The sequence below is a fragment of the Antennarius striatus genome, chromosome 7, assembly GCF_040054535.1.
Source record: "Antennarius striatus isolate MH-2024 chromosome 7, ASM4005453v1, whole genome shotgun sequence".
Classification (NCBI taxonomy): Eukaryota; Metazoa; Chordata; class Actinopteri; order Lophiiformes; family Antennariidae; genus Antennarius; species Antennarius striatus.
The window spans coordinates 18,262,435-18,288,420 of NC_090782.1; the positions used below are offsets into that span (position 1 = coordinate 18,262,435).

Genomic DNA, 25,986 nt, shown 5'->3' on the forward strand with positions numbered 1-25,986 from the left:
TAAAAATCACATGCTGACATGACAAGAACGCAGCTCTCCACCCATGTCCGACAGGAGTCAGTTAAGAGGTGTCTCCTCTCCTAGTCCACGCTCTTACTGACGGGACCGACACCGGTGTGGTCGCGGCTGGCGCAGGCTTCTCCACCGCAGCTCCTTATTGGCCACGGTTGGTGCGTAACGTAGCGCACTGGATACGCACATGCCCCGTCAGGGAAATAACTGAGAAAACGTTGTGGATTTGTCGAGAGCTTGGATTTATATCTACTGGGGTTTGTGTCAACGACTGATTTTTTTTATTTTACATGCCAAAGCTGGGGAAACAGACTGTAACAAGCCAGACCTCTGCGCGAAGCTTCACAGTTTTCGCCACAATAATTGGTAAGTATCCTGCACTTCATTAATTATTATAAAATCCGGATTGAAATCAGCGTGTGAACATTTTACTAATAAAAGCGACGAAGATTGAAAACTTCGACACGGATTGTATTGTGCTGGTGGGTAAGAAATTGATTGAATATGTCAATTATGGATCAATAGAGGCATGTTGTGAAGTGATTGGATGAGACACCTTCCATGTAAAATCTGTGGACTTCATTATGTTAATAAGGCCGCTATCGACGACAGGAGAATGTCACTGTTACTATAAATTATAATTAGGATCTGACAGTAAGTCGGTACTGATATTGTGTATTTAGAAGCACAAAGACAGCCTTATGAAATGATGTTGTAATAATGTCAAGTGTGATTGGAGGAGCATATAAAAGTACATTATGAGCGAAGAAATTAATTCACATTTTTATTGCCTGCCATAAAGCCCGAACTGAGCGATCTTCCATTGTTAGAACAGTCAGCTCCATCTCTGTGAAGTTTGACTGTCAGTTTCCCCTTTTGACCACTAGATGGCGACCGAACATCTTCTTTTTCGTTTTAAAGCTCCTCGTGTTGGAGCAATCTAAGAACTCACTCTGAGATGACTGTATTGTGTTTTTACAAATCCCATCTTGTTCCTCTTTTCTCTGGTGAGTTTTCTCCACTTACTAGACATTTATTGGCCCCGTAAGGCTGGAAAACATGAAGCTGCACAACCCCACGGCCACATGTAGGAACATATCAAGTGATACTTTGTGTTTTTACACATCTGTTTCTGGCATGTGTGGACCTTCTTCCTGAAGCGAATACCCTGTTTAATGTGTAATTTCCATACCATTCACTTTAATAGTTTCTCCATGTTGCTGAGGTCAGAGGAAAGAGGATGGCGTCAGCACTATTAATGTCATCACAGTTCTTCTGAACACTTAGATCATTTACCAGTGAAGAGTAACCACTAGTTAATAGTACCTAATCTTTCTACATCCAGTACTGTTATGTTATAGAGCTGCTGTACAGACCGTACAGAAGCCACTTTTTTTAAACGGTGTATTTGGTTCAAAAGTTTTGTAGATAAAAAACAAACTTTCATAAACCTAAAGGAAATATTAGTCCGTAATCTAAATATTTCATATTGGCTTGGGACCGGCACAATAAGACACTGGCTTGTGTCCTCTTGCGGCTACATTATATATATATATATATATATATATATATATATATATATATATATATATATATATATATATATATATATATATATATATATATATATAATATAAAATATGCATGCGACCCCCCCACACACTCACTTTTACACAGTTCTTACATAACAATGTATGTGTCCATGCCCAGATTGAAGTGTCTTTTTGAGGTGAATGGGGGGTGAGTGCGTTATTTGACAAATAAATGTAGATAAACACTTAGCTGATGGATATACATAAACAATACGTAAACAGCAGTGATCGCAAACACTGATCCTTAGTTAAATTCGAATTAAATCCTACACTGGCTTCAAAAGCTCCCCGGACCTGGACGGAGGCTTTAAACTACTGTGGTATGGCACATATTTTGCTCTATGCTGTAATTTATTATGAATGGCCTAGCTCGCCTGCTCTCCACGTGGGTACAGATCTCTTCATCCTATTGGCTGAGATCAGCAGCGTCCCGAAGGAGCTTTCTCGTGATTGGTCGAGACGGTTCGGCTCTGTGGGCGTACTTTATCGATGGTGGAAGTGGGATACTTTGTGACAGTGGTCATTGTCGATATTTCACTTGAGCTGCCGTGGGTATGAGTATCCTAGGCAGCGGAAAGCCTCTCACTACCGGCCGCAGGAGGCTTTTCAGGTCACTCGCCGTGTTTTCTCGCATCTAAACCCGGGTAAAGCTACCCGAACACCGAGAGGACATTATATTCTTTGTTTTCGGTGCTGCCTGCGTACATGACCGTGCATGGCATTCCATGCTCAGAGTCTCCTGCCTGCTCTCTGCTCATCTATGTAGCGTTAGGAAGACTTGTAATCGCACCGTTGGAAAGGGCGACAAAGACGACAAAGAGAGAGAAAAACAACTCTTGCACAGTTGCTTTTCCTCGAGGAATATTCTCATGATCTCGACCGAAGGAAAAAAAACGGACTGGGTTTTACTCTGACACTCGGAGAGAGAGAGAGAGAAACGAGAGGCGAGGAGAGAAAGAGAGGAAGCTCTCTGAAGAGCAGTAGCCGAAGCGAGGGTCGCTCTCACCCGTTCTCCTTCACCTCTCCTCATCCCCGGCTCTGCTCGTCTCGTCTCCGCCTTTTTCTGACCATAGGTTATCGGATGGACCAGCATCCCAGCGCCCGGAGCTGCACCAGTCGCGGGGCTTCGTCCTGCGAGGCCGTCCCGACTGAGCCCTCCATGAATTTGTACATCCACTCCACCACCGGCACACGCTTCGAGCTCTCCCTTCCCCAGGAGGAGACCGTCGAGGGACTGAAGAGGAGGCTATCGCAAAAACTGAAAGTACCAAAAGAGAGACTCGCTCTGCTGCATAAAGAAACGTGAGTAAATAGAACCAAAACCTGACAAAGTGCTTTATTTTTTTATTTGAATGGAATGATTATTATTTTTTGTAATTACAAACTCACATCTCAGATCTTAATGTTGAGGTACTCCGCAGTGTTAAAAAAAATGTGAGTTTAGAATCCCCAACTGTGCAGTGATGTGTTTTAATCTATATTTCGGATTTATGCGCGGTTGAGCTCTCGGGTTCCTCGGAGACATCCTTGCTGCTTCCTGGTCATCAATACATTCAAGGAAACTACTGACCATCAAGACGCACCGTATCGGAATTACGCATAGGAGACGCACCGGTCACTGGAACACTATCGACAAGGCGATCTGCAGACTTCCATCGATTAATACCTCCTTCATTATAAATACCGATGCTGACTGAATCACTAATGCTTTGTGAATCAAACATTGATGAGTAAAGTCACGTGCAGACCTGCAGAGATATATATATATATATATATATATATATATATATATATATATATATAACATGCAAAATGCTGGTGTGTCATTAAGGGTGGACATACAGTATAATGTAGTTGCACAAGGCTGCAGGGTGATTTTGTCTAGCTGTATTGTAAAAAGCCAGTTGCTTTAGAAACGGAACAACTCTGGCGGATTTCTTGAATGCTGCTCCGTCAGAATAATGGGTCTGCACAGCTGGGACGAGGCAGTAGTTCAAACCATGATCATTTAAAATGAAGTGCAGCCTGCAGTTCCTAAATGAGTCAAACAGACCCAGGTTAATTGAGATAACAATAGTGCATACAGGTGGTGTCAAAAAGCAAAAAAAAATGACAAAGAAAGCTTTAGTGCATGCCAACAGTCAGCATTGTATTTCATCTACCATCCCCATCCCAGCTATTGTCATCAGCCTTTAAATCACATCATCCTTTAAAAGATGACACCCCCCCCCCACACACACCACCTTTAATCCTGTCCTGCTTCTAAAACTGTAGACTTTACAGCAAGTCAGTCTGAGGCCCTTTGTTCAGCTGCATTGGGGATAGATTTGGGTCATGTCTGTACAGAGGGCTTTCCTAAATGCCCCTTACTAAACTATCAGATGCAGACAGTACGATGTGACTGTTTTTAATGCACGGTGACTTGCAAGAAAAGACAGTTCCTTCAGCGTGGAGATGTTCTGTTTGAGCGAAACATTAGCTGTGGAGTCCCGGAAATTTGTTTGATATTTTATGAACTTTCTTCAGACCACTAACATTTGCTGCAGTTCAGTTTCACTTATAGCCATTTGTCGCGGTGTTCAAGTTTTTGTCTTTACAACTGTGGTTTTTTGAAATCAGCTTGGAGTGTCTTCTCTTCATTTTTAACAGAATGCCAAAAGAAAATACATATCTCTACTTAGGCAAGTGGCAGTGGTGCCAGATATCCACTGCAAGCAGTTGTCAAGCTCCACTAGACTCGAAATTGAAATATGACGGCCCAATCAATACTTCTCTTTCATGGAGCTTTTCACCCACGGCTCTTTTTCAAAGTAGTTTTGAAGTCTGTCTACCCGTTGGCTGAATTGTGTTTGTGTGTATGAAGAGAGAAGATGATGTCAGCACAGTCTAATTATCTTGTTCTCTCACCCTGCAGGCGACTAAGTTCAGGCAAACTCCAGGATCTAGGCATCTCTGATGGGAGCAAGTTAACACTTGTACCAACAGTCGAAGCAGGATTAATGGTAAGGTTCACCTGTCTGTAATTTTAGTTTATTTTGGAGTTCACAGAAAACCAAATTGATGTCTGCTTGTTCCTTTTATTACATTTAACCTGTCCCTTTGATATGCCCCTTTTGTGTCTGTGCAGTCTCAAGCATCAAGACCAGAACAGTCAGTAATGCAAGCCTTGGAGAGTTTAACAGAAACGCAGGTAAGAAACTGTTTCTCTACATTTAAACCACAGTAATATGAAAGTATCATCTTTTGATGGTTGCAATCTAAACCAAACGTTGGACCTTTGAGCGTGTGGTTGTGTGTGTGTGCGTGTGCGTAAGGGATATGGGGAGGTGGGAGGAGCAACACTCAGATATGACAGATAAAAAGAGAAGAGATGAACAGGCTGCACAAGCCTCTTTACTTGTCTAATCTCAGCCTCTTAAACACACTGAGTCAAACTAGACGTCCAGTGTGAGCTGTTTGGATATAATAAGCAGCAACACCCTCTTGTATCCTAGTAACATCTGTGATGGTGTTTGTGTGTGTTTGTACGTCACTGCAGGAAGCCAAGGTGAATCCCACATAAGAAAATCTTACTTGTGAGCTGTTGAGAGAACCAGCACATAGCCCTCTCTTCCACCTTTTTTTTTTATACAGTACCTCTATCTGCCACCTCCCCCACCTCCCCTCCCATCTGTAGTTCATGCTCTAACAGACACGCACACTGAGAAGTTTCCAGGAAGTGTGGCGTGGCTGCATGGGGGAATGAGTGAAGTCTCACTCATAGAATGCTGGATCATCAGATGGCAGCCTTCTCACTCTGTATTAGTATAGGGTTCCTGGAAGTCTGACATGCACCACAGCCTACAGCCATACTTAAACTGTGAAATGGCCCTATTGGTCTGCTCAGATACAGTATGCATTTGAGTCATGGTTGCGTGACTCAACAAAGTTATCAATAGTGAGAGTAAAGAGAAAAATGCAAAAACAAGTGTGCGTTGGCCGCAGAGAGAGCGCGAGCGAGAACAGATTCGATAACGTTGAATGCACACATACAACAGTGTGACGTGCGAAACACTCTGAAGTTGATGGAGTGACTCAGATGTACTTCCTCTTGTAGGGTTGGGTAACTGAGATATACGCAAGTGCATCAGTGATGTACTGCTGACTGATAATAAAGGAGCCCAAGATGTTGAAACCGAACGTCAGTCAACCGGTTGCATTCTGATGAATGTTTCCAAAGAACAACACTGTACACCCTGTACAGTTTTTCTGTAATCAGATGCTGCAGGCTGCTCCGAGATAGCAAGAGTGTGTTTTCAGTATGGCTTTACTCCCTGCTGATAATTTTATGGTGGAAATCCTGGCCTTGTTGTGTGTGTGAACTCAGCATGCGCTGCATCTCGTAACACTGACAGCAGATGACTGCATCAATGTAGGTGTGTGTAAGTGAGTCTGTGTGTAAGTGAGTCTGTGTGTGTGTATGTGTGTGTGTGTCACAGTGGTGGGCTGGAAGTGAGCCTTGCCAGTCATGTGTGACACCTTCACTGTGCAACCATGAGCGACCATCATCTTCACCAGAAGCACATGAAGATATGACTGCCAAGCCAGAAGAGCAGATTTCTCGTCCTTCCCTTCAGTAGTATGAGTCACATAGAAGAACTTTCCACAGTCCTATAGTGTTGCAATGTAATCTTAGAGTAGGAAGAAGACAGGAATGATAATAAGGTAAAAAGTTAAATAAAGGCATAAAGCTGCTTTAGCATGTTTTCATCCAGAGAAATTGATTCCTCTTTATAATTCATGAAACGGAATGAAAGGATATAGATTGCAGAGAGATTAAGGATCTGAGTAAGATTAGAAAATAGGAACCCAAAAGCTTTCCCTCATTTCCTCCCTCCCCCTGACTTCGGGGCTATCAAAAATCAATCAATGCACTTAGCTCTTAAAAGTGTCTGACGTGATATCTGATATGCCTATGCAACCAAAAATAGCCCCAGGTTGGGTGTTAGCTGTGGTAGCTACAGAAGAAGGGGTTACAAACCCCTGCACCTTCTCCTTATTACCCCTCTCCCTTCTCTACCCACCTGTATTTAGGTCATGTGTGGTCTCAGTTCCAGATTGAATGTTTTTTCCAGGAAGTGTGTGTTTGTGTGTGTGTGTGTATTCATGGAAGACTGCTCTGAGCAGATCACCTTATGGCTTTTACTAGATCAGAATTTCTGGGGGCGCTCACCGCTAGCAGCCAGCCGGCTAACCAATCAAGCAGAACATGACAGCTTCCAGGGTTGTTCCAGACTTTTGTGAAGCAGGCTAGATAAAAAAATGTTTTATCGAGATGGCAATTACAAAAATGGTCGTCTCCTTTTTCTTATTCTCCCTCTCATGTTTCTGCTTAACAGCTCTCCCAGGGCCCCCCTGAAATTTAAATGTGCTGGTGTTTGCAAGTCCAGCTTTCTGCCCCAGTTAGACCATGATGGCTTATTTCTTTAGCAAGGACGATCCTGACTGCCTTAATTCCCCCTCTGGCATCTCACCACACTTTTTTTTTTCATGACATCTAAGCTGTATTAAGCTACTTCCTCCTGACAACCCATCAAAATACAGTTGCCTGTGTTCCTCTTCTTTATTCTGTCTACTGTATAGAGGCTGTGTGTACAGCTTGCATATCCAGTCAAGCATGGACGCACACACACGCATACACACACACACGGGCACACGCTGTGGAGTTGAAAGTATATATTTAAGAGGATTTCTGATCCTGCAGAGAATGAGAACATGTTTGATCCCAGTGGTGAAATGAGTTTATATTACATACAAGACGAGCATCGAAAGCAATATTCACTATTTCATGGCATATGAAAGCAGTGACATCAGCTATCCCTCTATTGATCTTGCTATTTGACAAAAAAAAGAGAGAAGGATTATATGTTGCTCTCAGCACATGGGGACTATTTGTTCATTGATGCACATTGATGTTAGAATAAAAGCCAACCAGGCAGGCAGGCTTCACCCTTACCATCCCCCCGTTGCCCTTCCCCCCATGCAGCCTTCTCTTTGTTCCTGTCTTAAAGCATAAGCACCAGATCTGCCCAGCTGACAAACCCTCAGACGTACAACAATGATTGAGGGTCACTCTCGAAGTTTGGTCCCCCCCCCCCCCCCATGATCCCCTTTCATCCTCTTTACATCCATAGGCGTCAACTATACCCAGTCGAGTGTAGCTACAGTGGTGCATACTGGTTTCAAAATCAATGCACGGCCCATCTGGAGCGAGGAGCACCAGGCTGCGGATTGACAAATTTCGCCTTGAACAGTAACACAGATTGCTTTGGGAGAAGGCAATGTGTTGCCATTCCATATGTCCCTCCGGAATAGGCTGTTATGTATCTGCTCCACTTTTCTCGCTCCCGCTGACAAGCACCTCCTGTCCTCACCCACCCCCCACTTTCTCCTCCCACTGTTCCGCCAGAAACGATGTGGCACAGTTTTGTCATTGTGTCTAGAAGCAGACAGATGCAAACTAGTGGGATCTTACAATCTGCGGATAGTCACCTCTGGGTTACCCTTAGTATCACCCCCCCCCCCACCCCACATTGCCTCCCTAAGGGTGGTAACGTGGATTCCCAGACAGGTCGGGCCATTTTTAATATGTCAGTTGGATGTGTCCTGTAGGATTTGGAGTAATGAGGGGAGCGATGGCACACGCTTCGGTAACTCACGGATGAAGAAATTCAGGGTAGAATCTGAATGAAAAAAAAAGAAAATGAAGGCAAATGATATGAAACAAATTCCACTGGGATTGGGCACTGACTGAAAAACAGTGTGAATTTATTCCCTATCATGGCTGTGGGTCTGCAGGTAACTGTGGGTAAAACCGCTCAAAGCAGATGGTCAATGTGTTTCTCCTTCCAGTCCTGCACCCCGTAGGCTGCTTTATCTAGATCCTATTTAATCAGCAGGATTTAAACTACTGGAAATCATTTGAGAGTAATTGTATTGAGTATTTGGGAGGGCAAGGAATTGAAAAATGAGTCAGTTTGTTAATCAATATGAGGAGATCCACCCCTTTTGATAGCACGCCACTCCTGCTGTCCTTCCAACCGCCTCTGAAAAGAAGGCTTTTTATATGCATGCAGCATAAGATATGCGGTCTTTGTTCTTTAGAATGGTAATTTGTGTGTTTGTTACCTAAATGAAAGCTACAGAAATTAATTTGTTGCTGGTTGTGTAAATCGAATTGTGTATGCGGTAAAAGACAATGCTGATCCAAAGGCCTATTCTTTCCCCCGCTTATGTAAATCCTGGCCTTGAAAATTTCATTAATAAGCTGATCACACAATATTTTTGCACCTGTGTAATCCCTTTTGTGGTGTTAAAGGCACAGCGGGGAAGGGGGTTGATGGGAATGGAACAGTAGAGGGAATCAAGGTGTGTTGTGGAGCAGTCAAGGTTGAGACAGATTTTGCAGGTTTTCATTGTCCTATTGTGTATATGCATCTGCTGGTCACGTGTGTGTGTGTCTGTGTCTGCGTGTGTGCCAGCATCCATTTTTAATGTCTGTGTCTTTTGTGTATTCCCTCATTCAGTGGCCAGGGGAGTCTTATTTCTGCATATCTGAGTCGTGACCATCATTGTTTGCCATTCCCCGGTGACACTAAGCATTTGTGATTCAAGTAGCAGACATCGTGACTAGTGGGGCTACCAATGTGGGAGGATGGAGGCCAGGAATGTCACGTCTGATAGTCACCAGTAAATATAATGAAGTTAATTAGACATATGCTACTAGTGAAACCAAGAGGGGGTCAGAAAATTTAAGGAGATCTATTAAGTTTTGCAAAGTTTTCTGCAGAAAGACAGTATCTTTGATTTGCTGCATCCTTACCTCTCCCACTACTCCATTTACCTCAAACAGTTGAAGTGATATTTCCTCAGTCTCCCTCGCTGTCAGTGAGGATGTTTTTAATAAACATCCACTATTTTGTCAGGCACCATTGCGATGCTCTTCTTCACCAACACACAATCCCTCCCTGTGAATCATATTTATCAGGTATTTAAGGCATTCGGTGAAGCGAGAGGAGCGTGACAAACAGTTGGAGCTCGGTGTAACTGACCAGTTGTTGGCACACTCGGAGTGTGAGGAGAGGCTGGAACACGATCGTCCTGAACTTTGCCATTCGGATCTCTCTTTTCAATTAGCTGATCAAATTCAGTGATGGCCAGCTGGTCCTCTCTATGTCTCTCTGTTCACCTCCTGTTTCTTATCAGGCATCATTACAGACATCTAGATTTGGGGGCCTAAGAAGGAGCTCCCCCCACCGTCTGAGTTTGGATTTGGGAGCATGATGCAAAGTATTGATCTTTTTTAAAACATTTTTTTTTTACCATTGGCGTTATTAAGTGTCTGCTGTTGCATCTTCACCCAATGTGTGTCTACACAAAGACTACTGATACTATCCTGGCGTGATCAAAACATCCAGGTCGATAGGCGGGTTAATCAGCAGGCTTTTGAGCCGTACCTCTAACCTTGCGGTTTTGACAGGCGAACGGCTGCATTGGAACTAAAATGGCCGGAGGAGAAGGCTTCCTCCTCTCAAGGCTTCCCTCTCTCCACCCTCTTGTCCCACCCTCCAGTCCTCTATCCTCTTTTCTCTGGCACAAAGCTGCTCAGTTGTTCATGAATGTCAGCTCAGTGCTGCCAGCGCTCTCTATCTTACCCTCCCTCACTCGCTCAGTCTCTCTCTCTCTCACTGCCTCCCTCACTCCTTATCTCCCTCCCTTAGTTCGCTTAGTGTGCAAAGGAAGAGGGACTGCAAATGAGTTCCTTGAACCACAGGGACCCCAATAAATAAAACTGTCAGGCAGAGATGTCGAAAGAAAAAAAAAAAAGGGAAGGAGCCAGAGGCACACTCTCACTGAATATTTCATCACCCACCACCACCACTCTGACACCCTACCCCCATCACCCGCATCCCCCATCCCCCCTTACCATCCTTGCTTCCCTCCTCTCTTATGCCACCCCCCCACTCCAACCATTCTCTCCATTCCTGCTCTTCTGAATGCTCTTTATCATATTCTACCCCCCCCCCCCCTTCCATCATTGCATAGCAACCAAATCCTCCTGCTCACATAGTCCCACCTTCTGGACCCGGGGCCACCAGAACAAAAAAAAAAAAAGGTCGACGCCGACTCTGAGGTCAGCTGAGAAAGAAGAGAAGTGAGGGCACATTAAACGGAACACCTGTACGCCGCTGAATAGCCTCCGTCATGACGTGGCTCATCCAGTTTCTGTTGAATATAATCACCTGTGTGTTCCAACAAACACACCTTGTTCTTCAGGCATGAGCTCACCTTTTCACGTCACGGCTGCTGCAGTCAGAGAAGAGCAGCCAATGGCTGCTTTCTCTCTGTCTGGCTTGACATGACAAAGTGAGACCCTCCACTGCCTCGGTCATGCTCATTTCATAATATGTCAGTGGGAGTACATGAATTTATTTTGTTGGATTTGGAATGATCCACACTAGTTGCTGTAAGGGTAATCCCACTTCCTTTCTGCTCCTCCTGTTTTCACTCATCACTTCCCTCTTCTCTCAGTTTTTCTAACATTTGCTCAGAAAAAGCAAAGTCCCTGTTCACACTAAATGTTAGATGGCATCTCGCATGAGTTCTTCAAAGGAAATCGATACAAACAAAACCCGTGACTGCTCTCCCAAAGAATTCTCGCTGGGTTTCAACGTATTTATGGCACGATGAGCATACATGTATCCCTGACTGTGTGTGGACAGACTCTCCTGGGTTGGTTTGCCTTCTTCTCCAAACAGCTCTGATAAAATGTTAAAATGTGAACGTCCGCCAAAGTCCTCTAGTCGAGCTGCGTTACTGAGCCCATCATCTTGATCGGCAACATTTGCGGTTTCTTCACATATAAAAAGAAAAGGGAAGTTAAAGCTTTAAAATGCAATTCTTCTGAAAACAATGACAACCCACCCATCGTTTGCCTGTTTCAGCCTTACTGGCATACTAAGGACAGAACATGTTTGATTGTCCAGTTTTGTCTATCCTGCATACTTTTTTTTAGTAACGATGGCGTCTGAAAGAGAGCACATTGATGACCACCATTTCTAGTCTTTAGTTTTAAATCTTGCACCAGGAAAAACTTTTCAGTTTTTCTAGGGATATCCTTGTCGTGTGAACACAGCGTCAGACATTAGGTGTGAACCGTGTGTCCTGTCTCAGCTGGATGTTGACAGTCTGAGTAGATACAGGATCCAAGGCCTGCAGAGCACCTCTGACAAATACTAGTTTCAGTCAGGAGTGTTTTCGCCATCTTTTTCCCTCCCTTTAACTAAACACTGGGTAGATGGTGTCCCTCAGGGCCAGGGTGTTGCATGCATGTCAGTTTGTGTGTGTGTGTCTGCGTGTGTGTGTCTGCGTGTGTGTGTGTCTGCGTGTGTGTTTATGTGTATCTGCATGTGATTGTGTCAAACTGCCAACTCAATCCCTTGACAGCTGTCATTCACTCACATTCAGGTCTTTTGTCTCTCCTCTCCCGCCCACCTTTGTGATTCTGCCTACCCCCTGAGGTCTTTAACGCACACACACACACACACGCACACCCGGTTTATCAGTTGACCTTTGGGTCACATGTGTTCCGAAAGTCCTGTCAGGTAGCGCCCTATCCCTGCCCTCCTCATCACTTCACACCCCACCCTGCTGAGTTTATTGTTTTACCACAATGGAGCAATCATGGTGGGTGTGGCCTCGACTCTCAACAAGTATTGGTAACTGAAATCACACTCTGGAAAGAGTTTCTGTTTACCCCGAAGCATCCTCTATGCTGATCGGTGCTGTTTTAGCTGTTGATTATTTACACGTTGAAAAGCAGCCATCGTGTCATCCAAACCGCCCTCGTCCTTTCACCTGCTTCTCCTCGGCTTCCGCCCTCCGTTCCGCACCGTGTCAATACCAACGTGCAAAGGTCACCCTGCCAACAGAGAGGCAGCAGTCGATAAAGAAATAAATAAGCAGAAGAAAAAGGGAGTGAAGCGATGGAGGGCAGAGCATTGGCGATTCGCAGGGTTAACTACAGGCTAACATCTCACAAGCACACTCCAAAGGCTCTGGTCTGGGGGGGAATGAGGCCTCTGCTCCCCTTTGCTGTCTTTGTATGTACACTATGTCTTTATCACTTCTTTTCTTGGCTCTGCATTCTTCATTTTCCCCATCACTTGTCTTCTTTGTTCTTTATTCTCCTCTTGTGTGTTTATTGGGGCTGATTCTCTCTTCCTGTCCCCCCCCCCCCTTAAGCACACAGGGAGTAGAGTTCGTTAAATCTTTTTTTGGATAGATGTGTGATGTATTTTCCTGTGACTTTTTTTCTCTCTCGGGGGATGACCTGAGATGTTAGTTTTGAGTCATCAAGATGTGAAGGGTTGATAATTGAGAAAATTCATAAATGAATCTATAGTCATGCACAACGTAGACGGTCGACACACAGCAGCAGAGCCACAGGCATGCAGGAATGGGACAAAATACTTCTGTTGTTTATTGTGAATCCTCCAAACACATCGGGACTACTTTGCTATCCAGCGTGCATTTATGTGTGTGTGTGTGTGTGTGTGCGTTCCATCCGGGCCATGCTTGGGTCAGTGAAGGCCTCCACACTTGGCTTTTGTCAGCTGTTGCCAGAGCTCCAAAAATGGGCAGCCTTTCCAGATCCGCTGCAGACAATCGACCATTCTGTGTTTGAGAGGCAGGCGGGGTGTATTTCCTGGATGTGGGACTGATTTTTCAGGCCCTGGGCCAGACAGAAGGGTGGCCTCTGTCTCCGAGCTGAATGACACTGCTGACTAAGAGCGCACTGAATGGCAGTGGGAGGAAAGTGAGAGTGGGCTCTGTTTGTCTGTGTTTTCCAATAGGTCTCCTCACCCACAACTCCCCAGCAGATATAAGTAGGCCAGTGTTACAGAATAGTGATTGATTGCATGATGAGTTAATGTGGTGTGTCTGTGTATCTATGAGCTCAAAGCACTGTTGTGTGCATTTTAACAGCCATCCGTGGTTGAGAGTGTTGATTTATAAAGGAGGAAGTCGATATGCATGAGATACTTCTCCTCTATGTGAAACCCCTTTTTTTTTTTCATGCAGACTTTGATTTTTGCAGACAACCGCTCCAATAAATCATTCATGCAGAGCTCTGTTGACGTTTTTTTCTTTTATGCGTCTGTGATAACATAATGAAATTGTGATTTATCCACCTGCAGGTCAGTGACTTCCTGTCCGGTCGTTCCCCGCTCACTCTGGCGCTGCGTGTCGGTGATCACATGATGTTTGTCCAGCTGCAGTTGGCGGCGCAGCAGTCTGGAGGTCCCCAGCTCCAGCACAGACACCTCATTACCCGGGGCGGTGCAGAGACCGCAATGGGACAACCCACCGGGCAGCCCCGTGTTCCTCACCCCCACCCACACTCTCACCACTCCCATCATCCACACAGTCACCCCATCTCCCACTTGTCCCAACCCCACATTGTCCCTTCTTCCCCCTCTTCCCCGGGTTCGCCCTCCTTCCCCCTGCCTTCCACGCACCACCAGCCACTCCCTCCCATGTACCACCAGTCACCCTCCTCCACTCAATGTAGCCCCCCTACTCCCCCTCCTCCATCCCACTCCCCTCGCCCGTCCCACGTCCCTGGAAGTCTTTTCCGTTCTCCAGCCCATCACCATTATCACCACCACCACTACCACCAGCCTTCCTCAGGCCAAACCAGCCATGAAATCGGCCAGAATAGCCCCGTAGCCCCAGTCCTCTGTCCTGAGGTAAGTTTTAAAGTACTATTGGTTTCCATATTGTACTGTTTGTTTTGTATTCAACCGCTTATTGCAGAAACTAGCTTGCGTGTGTTAATGCAAGGTTCTTCATCGGTGTTAGATAGCAATAAACCAGACTTTTACATAACTGAGGTCATCCTAGGCACTTAGCCCTCTCATGAATGAACAATGGCTGAGGTGGGTTGCAACCGTTTGACCTGAGTGCCGTGAACAACTGAATCAACTTCAGTTAGACTGATTAGATTAGTGGGATATCCCAACAGCATGTAGGCGAACCTGTGGTTTACTCAGGTCTGGAGAAGGTTTGCATGTGATATGTGTGTGCATGCGTCCAAACCACAGTGCACTTAGTCATCACTGTGGAGTGGAGCCTGCTTCCCAAAGCATGCAAACAGGCCAACACACACATGAACCAGTTTGCTAAGCGTCCGTATGACCTCATCCTGTCTATTCAGACTTCAGCTGGAGAGTTAAAAGGCAGATATAATGAATCAGAGTTGGTGTCATGTGAAGACTTCTCAGTAATCATCTTGTTTTTAGGCATTTATCATTAACCTTTACAACCATTAATTTAACATTTGACATATAAACAGCCTCCCACTCATCCACAAACACACTTTTCTTCAGCAACCAAAGGTTGTTTAAACTTTCTACAACCCCAGGCTCAAGATAGAAACAAATTTGAACATTTTTAGACTATATGGAAATATGGTTCATATTAAAAGCAGAAAACAGGGTTTTGATTTCAGTTTCCAAAGAATGAACGTTAAAAAAATAAAAAACGATGGAGAAGCAGGATTACCAACAGTTTAATCTTTCACAGGTTTCTTCTTGCAAGATTCTCTGTATCGCTGTGAAAATATAGCTAAAGATCAAGTTTCCTGTATCAACCTTTACTGCAGAGGTTATTTACTTACTGCAAATTGTATTTACAGTACTGTGATGGAAAGGTCACTGACAGAACTCAGGACAGCGTTTGCATTACATACAGTAAACATAAAAGATATAGGTCATGACTTGACTTCACCATTTAACAACCCCTAAGCTATGCATGAATGTCATTTGTTCTACTTGTTAGCATTGTTTGGGATGTGGAGTTGACTGTTACAGATTGTATGTACCTGTGTCCTTTACATTCTTGGTATTACATCTTTTTTTTTTTTCTTACAGGCTAACTGCAGCACCAACAGCCCCAACAGTGGCACCAGTCCCTCATCGCGCTCTCGTAAACCTGGCGCCATCATTGAGAGCTTTGTCAATCATGCTCCCGGAGTCTTCTCAGGGACCTTTTCAGGTGAGGAGCTGCCTTTAGGATGTATTGCGATAACTATGCACACATTGAGATCTTGGGTTCGGTTGTTGGAGTTTCTACATTCGACATTTTTGCTTTTTAATTTAAATCTCAGTTGAAAACTCTTTTCTTTCCTTCTCCTAGGCACTTTGCACCCTAACTGCCAGGACAGCAATGGCCGTCCTCGACGAGATATCGGTACCATCCTTCAGATCCTAAATGACCTCCTGAGTGCCACACGCCACTACCAGGGCATGCCGCCCTCTCTCACCCAGCTCCGCTACCAGACCCAGTGTGGTTCACCAACCTCTCCATCTCCCTCTCCGCCTCCGTCACCTCCAGTTGCTAGCATGACGGGCCTTTCTGCCAAAGCTACCTCTGTGCCTGCCAGCAGCCCTAGCACTCCTCCACCGACTCTTCATCCGCTGGTGCAGTGCCAGAGCCAGATCCGCATGTGCAAACCCCCTGGTGAGTAACTCTACACTGTACACCCTCTACTCATGCAAGCACGTCACGCACACAAACAGAAACACAAGCACACATAAAATAATTGTGCTTCCTTTCAAACAATTGCTGGAGTTGCCACAGCTTTGAGTGTGTGTTTGTGTGTGCAGTCTTAGCGTCGTCGTTCTACTGAGATCGGCTCAAATGTAGCAAGTTAGTTGTAAAGATCATCATCGTCTTTTTCCTGAATTTCTAGTTTAATGGCACAACAGAGTTGGATATCAATGCATCATTTCCTTGATGAAGCACAATTTTGCAAAGCAATACTGATAAAGCAAGAACAGAAAAGCCACGTTAAAGAGCAGAGTACCATGTTCCTTAGTTAAAGTAAGTTCTTTTCCCTCAGTCTGGTCTTTGAGGCAGAGGAAAAGTGGGAGAAGGAGATTCTTTGAAACACTAAACAGGCTTCTCCAGACCTGTTCAGTCAGGCGTCAGTTGTCAGGCAGCAGAGTCGGCTTTGTTTTTGTGTGCCAAGGAGATAGGTTTACCCCTTCAAGCCAGGGCTGGGCTATGTTTAGATTAGATTAGGCTTTGGGTGGTTTAGCCTCTGTCTTAGAGAAGGGCTGCAGCTGGGACACATATGGGCTGTGGTTGACAAACCTCAACATACCCATGCCCAAGGCCTGGGCTTGGGTATGTGTTTAAGGACAGATGATACCATTCAGATACGGATGAGTGCTTTAAAACCTGCTTTCCGTGTAGACACACAGGATGTCACGCAGATATCCACAACAGATAACACTGAGTCAGCGTTGTAAAGTTGAAATGACTGTGCTGAGAGACACAGTATTGGTTTTTTTGCTGCCACCTTATCTCACATGGTGGAAACCAAGCCAGACTTTGATGAGTGTTTGGTTTTGTTGGGTACTATGGTTCCCGAGAACAGGTATTAATCTTCATCATTTTCTCCTGTCTGATGACACGAAGGCATACATGTCTGTTGTCATGGTCTGACTTTGTCTACAGTTTTTTTTTCTCTGTTGCCGGTGGACTCAAACATTGTAGTTGTGTCAACAGACTGACTGACCAGTATTATTTTACATCACCTTGGGTGCCCTTATAAGTGTTCATTGAACAGTTGGAATAACACTTATTAACTCTTATTTTCTTAACTCAGGGAAGATCGCCTATTTACTTCCCCCCACATTCTCCCAGCTCTTCCCCCTTTTCAAACGCCATTGTCATCTCTCCTCGTCTGCACTCAACAGCCCCCACCCCCCACCCCCATTGGCCGTCCAAAAACAGCCTTGTCTGTAAAATCCATCTCGCCGTCTTCATTCCTCTCTTTCCACGTCTGTGTTGTGTATCAATACATTGTCTGTGTTCATTTGGCCTTTAAATAGACAGATTTATTCTGAAAGCAGCTCTGAAAAGAATTTTCTTTGTGAAGTAGTGGGCAGTGAGAGGAGGAGGATGTGGAAGAGGGGGAGTGTTAAATCTACAACACTAAGCCTCCATTCATCATATGCGTATTTATATCCTGTCCATCAGCCTACAACTGCCCAATTAAGCAGGGGCAAAGTGGAGAAAAGAATTGCCTGTCTGGTGCCATTTCCTCCTACAAATAATTTCTTGCTCACAATGTCATTTGTAAAAGAAGTGAATGAAAGACCAATCCCAACTGATCACAGTTTGCTCTGGGAGAAATGGTGAATATGCTGAGTTTTTTTTTCTGTGTGTGTTTGTGTGTGTGGACAGAGGCTATGTGCCTCCTTGAGTCTTGTTCCACGTGGTGTCTTAAGGGAGCCGATGATGAAGTGTCCTCCCGGTGGAGGACTTACCGGACTTAACGCCGTGGCTTAATGCGCCCTCACAGAAACCTGCTTTCATTCAGCCACAGGAATAACCTGCGTTTTCCCATCTGCCCAAAACGTGTGCATACACCGAAGCCACACTCGACATGGAAGCAGCATCTTGAAAATGTCACATAGCGCAGCTGTCTCCAGAGAGCCTTTAACATTTCCACTTGCTAGTTCATGTGCGAGGGTGAAAAGACAAGCGTAAATAAAAATGTTAACTGTACACACATGCTTGCACACTCGAAGTTAAGTCTCGTAAGATTTAGGACAGCCTAGTTTGGTGTCAAGGCTTTCTGTGTGGACTTTGTTGGATCTGAACCGGAGGATATTGGGGTGGACTGACACACTGATTGTCTACTAAATTCCTGTAGAGTGGGCGTCCCACCAGCTCTTCAGCTCACTGCCCCACCAGACCTATTGTGCGGGGGCCATGAACAGGGGCTGCATACAGGGAACCAGGCTTAGCCATTGTGAGGCAGAGGAGGGGAGGGCTATGGGATTAGAGTCCTACCTTTTAGTTCCACTTCCACCATCGCTGCGCTAGTTCAACACAGACCCACGATGGGGTAAAGTTAGCTCTGAAAGCTTTCTCCCGCATCCTTTCCTTCTCATGTATGCCTTCCACGGCCCCTCAGCCCCTCCTGTTCCCTTTTGATATGTCAGGTCATGTTAGCTGCATGCTGACTGGGACAGGGGGGAAGCCAAACTGTGCCAGGAAGAGACATACAGAGAGGGAGAGAGACACCCTGAGACTCGTGTTTTAGCCCAGAGCTGCTAAATTGAGCCACCACACTCTATCTACTGGTAGGCTTTTCTCTTAGGTTGCCTCACACATGGGGGCTTGTTGTGATACACTTGTATCGGTAGGTCAGTGCACGCCCCATCCATGCAGCAGAGCACAGAGCTATCTTTCTAAGCCAGCCAAGCACATCAGGTGCCCTTTCATTGTCAACAAGGAGAGCGAGAGAGAAAATGCAAATGAAGTCTTAAAGTCATTGAAGAGCTTGTGTCCCTGCAGGGCTGTCAGTGCCCTTTAGGTGGTTGTCAAAATACTCACATTAGCTCCATTTTGATTGGTTGCTTCACTTTGTGATTGATTAGGTCTAGTTCTATTCTTAGTAGAGCTGTTACCCTTTTAATATCAGCCTACTGGTCCCTAACTGTGCAAACTGACCAGTCAGACATATATTGAATGTTGGTCTGTCCTGCTTCGTAGAAACCAAGGCTGACTTTGTTGTGATGAGAATGTCTATCCTACCCCCCCCCCCCATCCCTTTCCAGTTTGCTGGATGCTGAGCAAACACAATGTTCCCTCTGCAACATCACAACACTTATCAAGGCATACAAACAAACAACATCGCTAAGACAACAGCAAAATAAGGCCAATCTTTACACAATCAATGAAAGGAGAAGCTCCTTTAATCTCCCTGTGCATCCTTCTTACTGCAGCCCTCCTCCCAGCCCTCCTCCCTTTTTCTATACCTCCGTCCTCTGCCTATCCTCCTCTACCTATCCACTCCTCCCATTCTCCCATGTGCTCCTTATCTCAGACCTTGCTGTGTTGCTGGGCTGGGCTCAAAGGCAAAGGAAAACTGACTGACGCATCGATTATTCATAGATCACCCCTTCTTTCTCTCCTTCTGTCAGTTTTTTCGCCCGGCTTTCTCTGCAGTGTTCCGTGTATTTACTGGTTCTGTGTCAGAGTCTTCAGAGAGGAGAGTTGGGGATGGAGAAAGCGCTGGTCCAGATTGAGTTTTGGTGTGATTGGCAGGCAGGGGAATGGTAAAGAGAAAGGAGAGGAGGAGATTGGCATCAGCTTCCTGTCTGACCTGTCTTCTGTTGGATTACTTCCACTGCACATTTCTTTAAAAAAAAAGTTGCCTGCTCACCTGTCTGTCTTTTTCATTCCCTGTATCCCCCTCTCTTGGTCCTCCAGGGTTGCGTGCTCACATCAAACTCTACATCCAGGCTCTGGGCCTGTGTGTGTGTGCGTGTGCATGCTGTATAGTTTGACCTTCTTAGCTCTTCCTAATAATAGCCCTACTGTCATAAACCTAGTCTACAGGAGATTCTTGCAGCCAGCTGTGTCCGGCCCTGCTGCCCAAGGCTCCGGTAGTGACGCTGATGAATGGCCACACACACACACACACACACACACACACACACACACACACACACACACACACACACACACACACACACACACACACACACACACACACACACACACACACACACACACACACACACACACACACACACACACACACACACACACACACACACACACACACACACACACACACACACACACACTGTGTCTCAGTTTAGTGTTGCTCCAAGCACATTCTCAAAGCTTTTGCCCAGCCAAAGGCCAAGACCTATGTCCTCACCAATCTGCAACTTTAGACTGTGGGAGCATTCATTCTGATAAATACACATCTTGGATCTTATCCTACTCAGTTGAAATCAAGAAATGACTTAACCCGATGCACAAAGAGATTGTACCAGACAAACAATTATTATTTTTTTTGTTGGCTTTGTGCGTTTCATTGTGTACAGCCATATTTCGACACAATTGAGGGGCGGTTTCGCCATTGGCTAGTGAGAGCAGGGTAATAAGGGGAAGAGGGAGGCTGGAGGGGGAAAAAAACCTTGTAGCAGCGTATGTCACTTGGAGCTAAGGCAGTGGAACAATGGCTCAAATATAGGAGACACCCGCCCCCCTCCTCTCCTTGGTATACCCCCTCTTCTCTGGAGATGAGACGTTGTCCTCACATGTAGCGCACACACCATGCATTTGTAGGAGAGACCATGTCAGGAGGAAGTGAATAAAAATCCTAACCTGTCTATGTGACTGAGGTGGAATGTGAAGTACTTGTTTCTAGAACTGGCTAACACTATTCACATCCTTTCTGTTCTCAAAAAGCAGCATTGAGGCTGTGGTGTACATTTTAACTGGGAGAAAAGGATTTGTGCTCCTCCATCTGATAAGCAAATAAGGGAAAGACGTAAACGAAGCCCACACAGAGTCCGGAATTCATTCCGATAGGGTAGGAGAGCAGAAGAGAGCACAATCGATTTGGAAAAACTGCCACCTACATCATTTACCCTCCACCCTCTTCCTCTGTCCTTTTCTCTCTTCGCCGTGCCCCAAGGGGAGGAATTCCTTAACCCTCTCCTCTCCTCTCCCGCTTCCCCTTCTTCATACTACTCTGGCAAACTGTCTCTGGGGAGACATGGGGCTGGAAGAAAAAGGGGGCGGGGGGCTGTGTGTATCAGAAAGGGGTGAAAGGGATGGAAGTAGTGGGGGGGGGAGTGAAGCGATGGAAGGAGGTGGTTGGGTCAATGAGCAGAGAGTGGGAAGCTACAGCCATAATAAAGAAAAAAAAAATAGCAGGAAGAACCCAATCTCTCCCTGTCTCTCTCTCCGCTTACAATTTCCATTCGCTTGCATTTTCTATTGAAAGCCAATAGCGTTGTCCTGGGCCTCAGATGGATGGCTGCACTAGAGCTAAGGTTTAATCAATAGGTCTTTTTAATTTGCCATCGATCCACGTTAAAAGCTACTGCGGCTGTTGCTGCTGTTGCTGTGTATGCCTGTGCATGCAGCCATGACTGTGTGATGTGTGTGTGTGTGTGCGTGTGTGTGTGTACGTGCGTGTGTGCGTGCGTGTCTTTATGTATATGTATACTGTACGTGCACCAGTCACATTGTATGTGTTTTTGTGTAAACACATAATGTACTTGAATGCAGACTTCAGTGTTTGTGTGTTTACATTCTGGTGAGCAGCAGAGGCAGAGATGGCCACTGTGCTGGGGTTTATTGACATTGCAGCCCATTATTTAATTATTTAATTCGTAGACAGATACTAATGGAGCCGGCTAATAGATTGCGGTTGCTTTCCTTTCCGTCCAAGCCCCCGAATATATGTATAAATTGAATTAGGCCTGACTCGGCCACTGTAGAAAAGCATTGCGAGGCCCTTCCCTTGAGACTGTGTTCTGCTATAGGCACATCAACAGCTAGAAATGCACTTAGTAGCACATCCAGTTACTGAAGCATGTCATCTGCACTTGTGCACGGATCATAACATACCATGTGTGGCTATCGGAGAGTGTCGTCTCTGGATTGAGTTGAGTTGGCGGTTCTCAAGAACAAACAGGTCCAAGAAGGTCTGTCCACTCTGTAATATAAAGATGCAATGGCACCGAAGGAGCAAATGAATAAATGAATCCAGGACTGACTCTACTCTTTTTTTTCTCTTTGTCCAGGTGATCGTATTCGTCAGACCGAGAACCGTGCAACTCGCTGTAAGGTGGAACGCCTGCAGCTGTTGATGCAGCAGAAGCGTCTTCGCAGGAAGGCGAGGCGGGACCAGCGGGCTCCTTATCACTGGCTGCCCAACCGAAAGGCTGGACGCAGTAACAGCAACAGCAGCATGTCCAGTGAAGGCTCCCTAGACCTGGACTTTGACGATTCAGTGTGGAAGCCCGACGTCAAGGCTGACTTGAAGTCTGAGTTTGTCATGGCTTAAACCGTCTTGAAGCCACGTGCTGGAGGATTCAATGGCATGCAGATAATTGGGATTTACTTACAGGCGTTTTTTTTTTTTGAGGGAGTGGATTGGCAGGCGGCGACTCAAGACTGTGCAGAGGTGAAAAAAAAAGAAATCAAAGTGGTCCTTGTGACTGTATCTGTCACCCTAAAGAAACAGGCTTTCCGCAGACTTTAATGCTATTGTCATTCACAGTTGACCTTGTGAAAAATGGCAACAAATACCAACTCTCTGTTGGTGCTTGGATTTGGACAAGCAACAACCAGACTTATCAGTGTACAAGACTTATTACAGTATGATTACAGAGACCGTACGTGAACTTGAATATAGCAGAATTCATTGGGTGGTGGTGGTGGTATTTTGAGATTTCATTTGATAAGTTTTTTTTTTTTAAGGCACACTCTGGACAGCGATGAAGAGATCCACACTGGACATTTTAACAACACAGGAACGCCAGAGGCGTCAGTGTTTCCTAATTACTAGGATGGCAGAACTGCCGAACTACGGATTACTCTAATGGGCATTCTTAACGATCTCAGAACTCAACAACCAGAGTTTAGTTTTTACCTGTTTCGAGTTGGTTAAACTTTTTTTTTTTTTCATTTTGAAACATATTATATTTTATAAACAAAAAAAAATATGTAGCATTGTTCACAAAGCATTCAGGTTTTCATACAACAGTTCAAAATAGTTGTTGATTTGCACATTTTCTTGATTTATAACAGCTAGTCAAAGTGTGCAAGAAGGAGGAGAAGGGCCTGAAATAGAAAAAAGAAAAAAAAAGAATATGGAAGTATTGATATCAACCTCAGTGACATAGGGTATCGGTAGGAATGATTATTGAATAAACTAAACAAATTAATATTAAGAGAAAGTGCTTTAGATGATTCTAAAATCTTTAAAATGTATATGGAAAAAAAATCTATTTTTTAATTTCTCTTCCTATCTGCTGTTTTCAAAAAACAGCAGCCCTCTGTGGCTTTAGTCAAGTCATTGACTACCAACAAATACAAACGTACATCCATTCAGTCATTCATTAACTCATTCATAAATTATAGTCATTCTGCCACAACTAATGAAATGATGAATTTCATCCAGCCCACCTTCACGTCTTACAGACCTCGGTTTGTATTAGTTTGTGTACATAAATGTAACAATTGGCAAAGGTTTATGAGGGTGTGTGTATGTTTGATTTAGGTTGATTTAGAGTATTCCATGTTTTTTTTTGTTTTTTTGTTTTTTTACAGTTTTCTTCTCCCAAACAACTAGTTTCTCAAAATCCTGTAGAACAGCTGCACTTGAAGCATTGTTCACTACTTTTTTGTCACAAAATTAAAATGTCTAAGTTGTTTTTCACTTCTAGGCCAATTTGATGTGAACCTTTAAAACAAGTTCTCATAATAATGCATATTTTTGTATTGGCAAAGAGGAAGACAAAGCGGGGTCTATGTCCAGCATCATTATATAGTGCCTCCACCAGTACATCCATTGACATATCAGGTTAGGCCTTTCACAGCTCCGCTGCTACACATAGAGACTTCAGATGAAAAAAAAAAGTGAGGGGAAAAATGACTTTTCTTTGCATGCAGAAGTGTGAATTACACTGATTTCTTTTCTATTGATGAAAGAAAAAAAATTAACTGGTGCTGTGGGAATGAAGGTTAACAACATGCATGAATTTGTGAAGAAAAATAAACAATGCTGCTTTTGTTGGTCAGGTTTTTGTAATTTTTTTTTTTTTTGTAATTTTTTTTTCATTGTTGGAAAAACAGTGTCAAAGTATTACGACACAAAACCAAAACAGATGAAGTTAAGTGTGGATTCGCGTCTTGCTCAGCACTGAACATTCCTGTTGTGTGACAATGAAGATGATGAGCCAAGAGCAACGGACTCTCTCTCTCTCTCTCCTCCCCAAAATGCTGGTTCTAACCCCCATGACTCTCAAGGACCAAGACAGACCGCAATCTGTTTGGCCACCTCCCATTCTCCTAGCCTAAACACGAATCAAGGCTCACGGGACGTTCTCGCACAGGGAATCAACAGACCAGTGGATTCACAGTAATGCCCATCAAGCATCTGGTTCTGTCTCTTTGTCTGTCTGTCTGATTGAACGACCACCCTACCACAATTGCACTCCCAGAGATTGCAGTGAGAGATTACCTTTTTGGTGAACCTCATCTTTTTTTTTTTTTTTTAAGTGGCCTTACCTTTCACTAAAAACTGAGACACTTGGGGGCAATGGGGATGGGAATTTTTTTCTTTTGGTTTTTAAAATGTCTGTGTGTATCATTGTCGGACATGTTGTCACAAAGGCACCATTCTTGTCACTGAGGACACTGGGCATCTGTTGTTTAGTGCTTTTAGCTGGTGGAGTCTCTATTATGTCAAGGCTTCTGTGCCTTAAAAATGTTGCCCTTGCTGTGCCAGTGTCAGATTAAGCTTGTTTCCTTGGTTGGTACACAGGACCGTAGTATTTGCAGCCATGAGAGTCCGTAGAGATTTTGGGGGTAAAGCTTGTTTGAGTGAAACAAATACTTGTCTAAAGTTCGTGTTTTTGCTCAAATATGATCTTCGTCCCATTTGTTCATTGTGTTACCATGCTTGTTGGTCTTCATTGTCCAAACCTCATATCCTTCTGAAATGGGTCCCCATCATTGAACTGCAAAAAAGCTGTATATCTGTAAAACTTATTTTAACTGTGCAAATTCACGCCACAGTACCTGGATGGAAAGAAACAGTCCCAATTCAGAATAAGAAATGTCCTCTGAGGACTTGAGATTACATGCACTTCTTGTTTCCATCAAATAAAACATTATTAAAGGACAATTTATCCTCTGCCCTTCCCAAATTTAATTTAATTTTTTTTATATATGTATGATCTATACTCTGTGTGTGCCTCACTTCTGTGTTAAAGTCAAAAAGATGAAACAAAACAAAAAATATGACAAAAGCATTAGAGAGAGGATAAAAAAAACAGTATGTTGATGGAATTCTGATCACTTCATTTAAGTTGCCTGTTCTTTCTTGTAGCCAACTATTGAAAATAACAGGATTCAAGAATAAAATTTACAATGTTCTAGCTCTAGACCGGTGTAGCACATGTGTGACTGTATTAATTTATGAAACCAAAATGGTAACTGTGAATTATGTATTTCTTTGTGGATTTTTTTTTAAAGAGGGAGAGATGGTTGTCGAACACGGTGGCAACTGATGCTCGTGTCTGGAAAAAAAAAAAGGGGGTTTTGTTTTTGGTGGAATATAAAGGAAACAAAACATGTTTCTGAAAAAGAAAAAAATGAGAAAAAGATTTGAAAAATGAAAAAATATATAAATATATTTTTTTTCTTAAGCAATACATTTCAGTGTGACTTGTGATAGAACATTTTCTTTTTTTAGGTAATAAATAAAAACAAAATGAGTACGTCA

At 44.2% G+C, this 25,986-nt stretch overlaps 1 protein-coding gene across 2 annotated transcripts; it reads left to right on the top strand.

Annotated features, from left to right (window-relative positions):
* midn (midnolin) lies at positions 1–25,986 on the top strand. 2 transcript variants are annotated; one of them, XM_068320480.1, is made up of 9 exons: positions 4–170; positions 312–378; positions 2,678–2,906; positions 4,519–4,606; positions 4,732–4,794; positions 13,844–14,395; positions 15,578–15,701; positions 15,843–16,166; positions 22,277–25,986. In XM_068320480.1, exons 3-9 carry the CDS (start codon positions 2,686–2,688, stop codon positions 22,537–22,539), a joined length of 1,635 nt encoding a protein of 544 aa, XP_068176581.1. In that variant the 5' UTR covers positions 4–170; positions 312–378; positions 2,678–2,685; the 3' UTR covers positions 22,540–25,986. The 2 variants fall into 2 exon arrangements, with proteins under 2 accessions (XP_068176579.1, XP_068176581.1); XM_068320478.1 differs by having other exon boundaries at positions 1–378.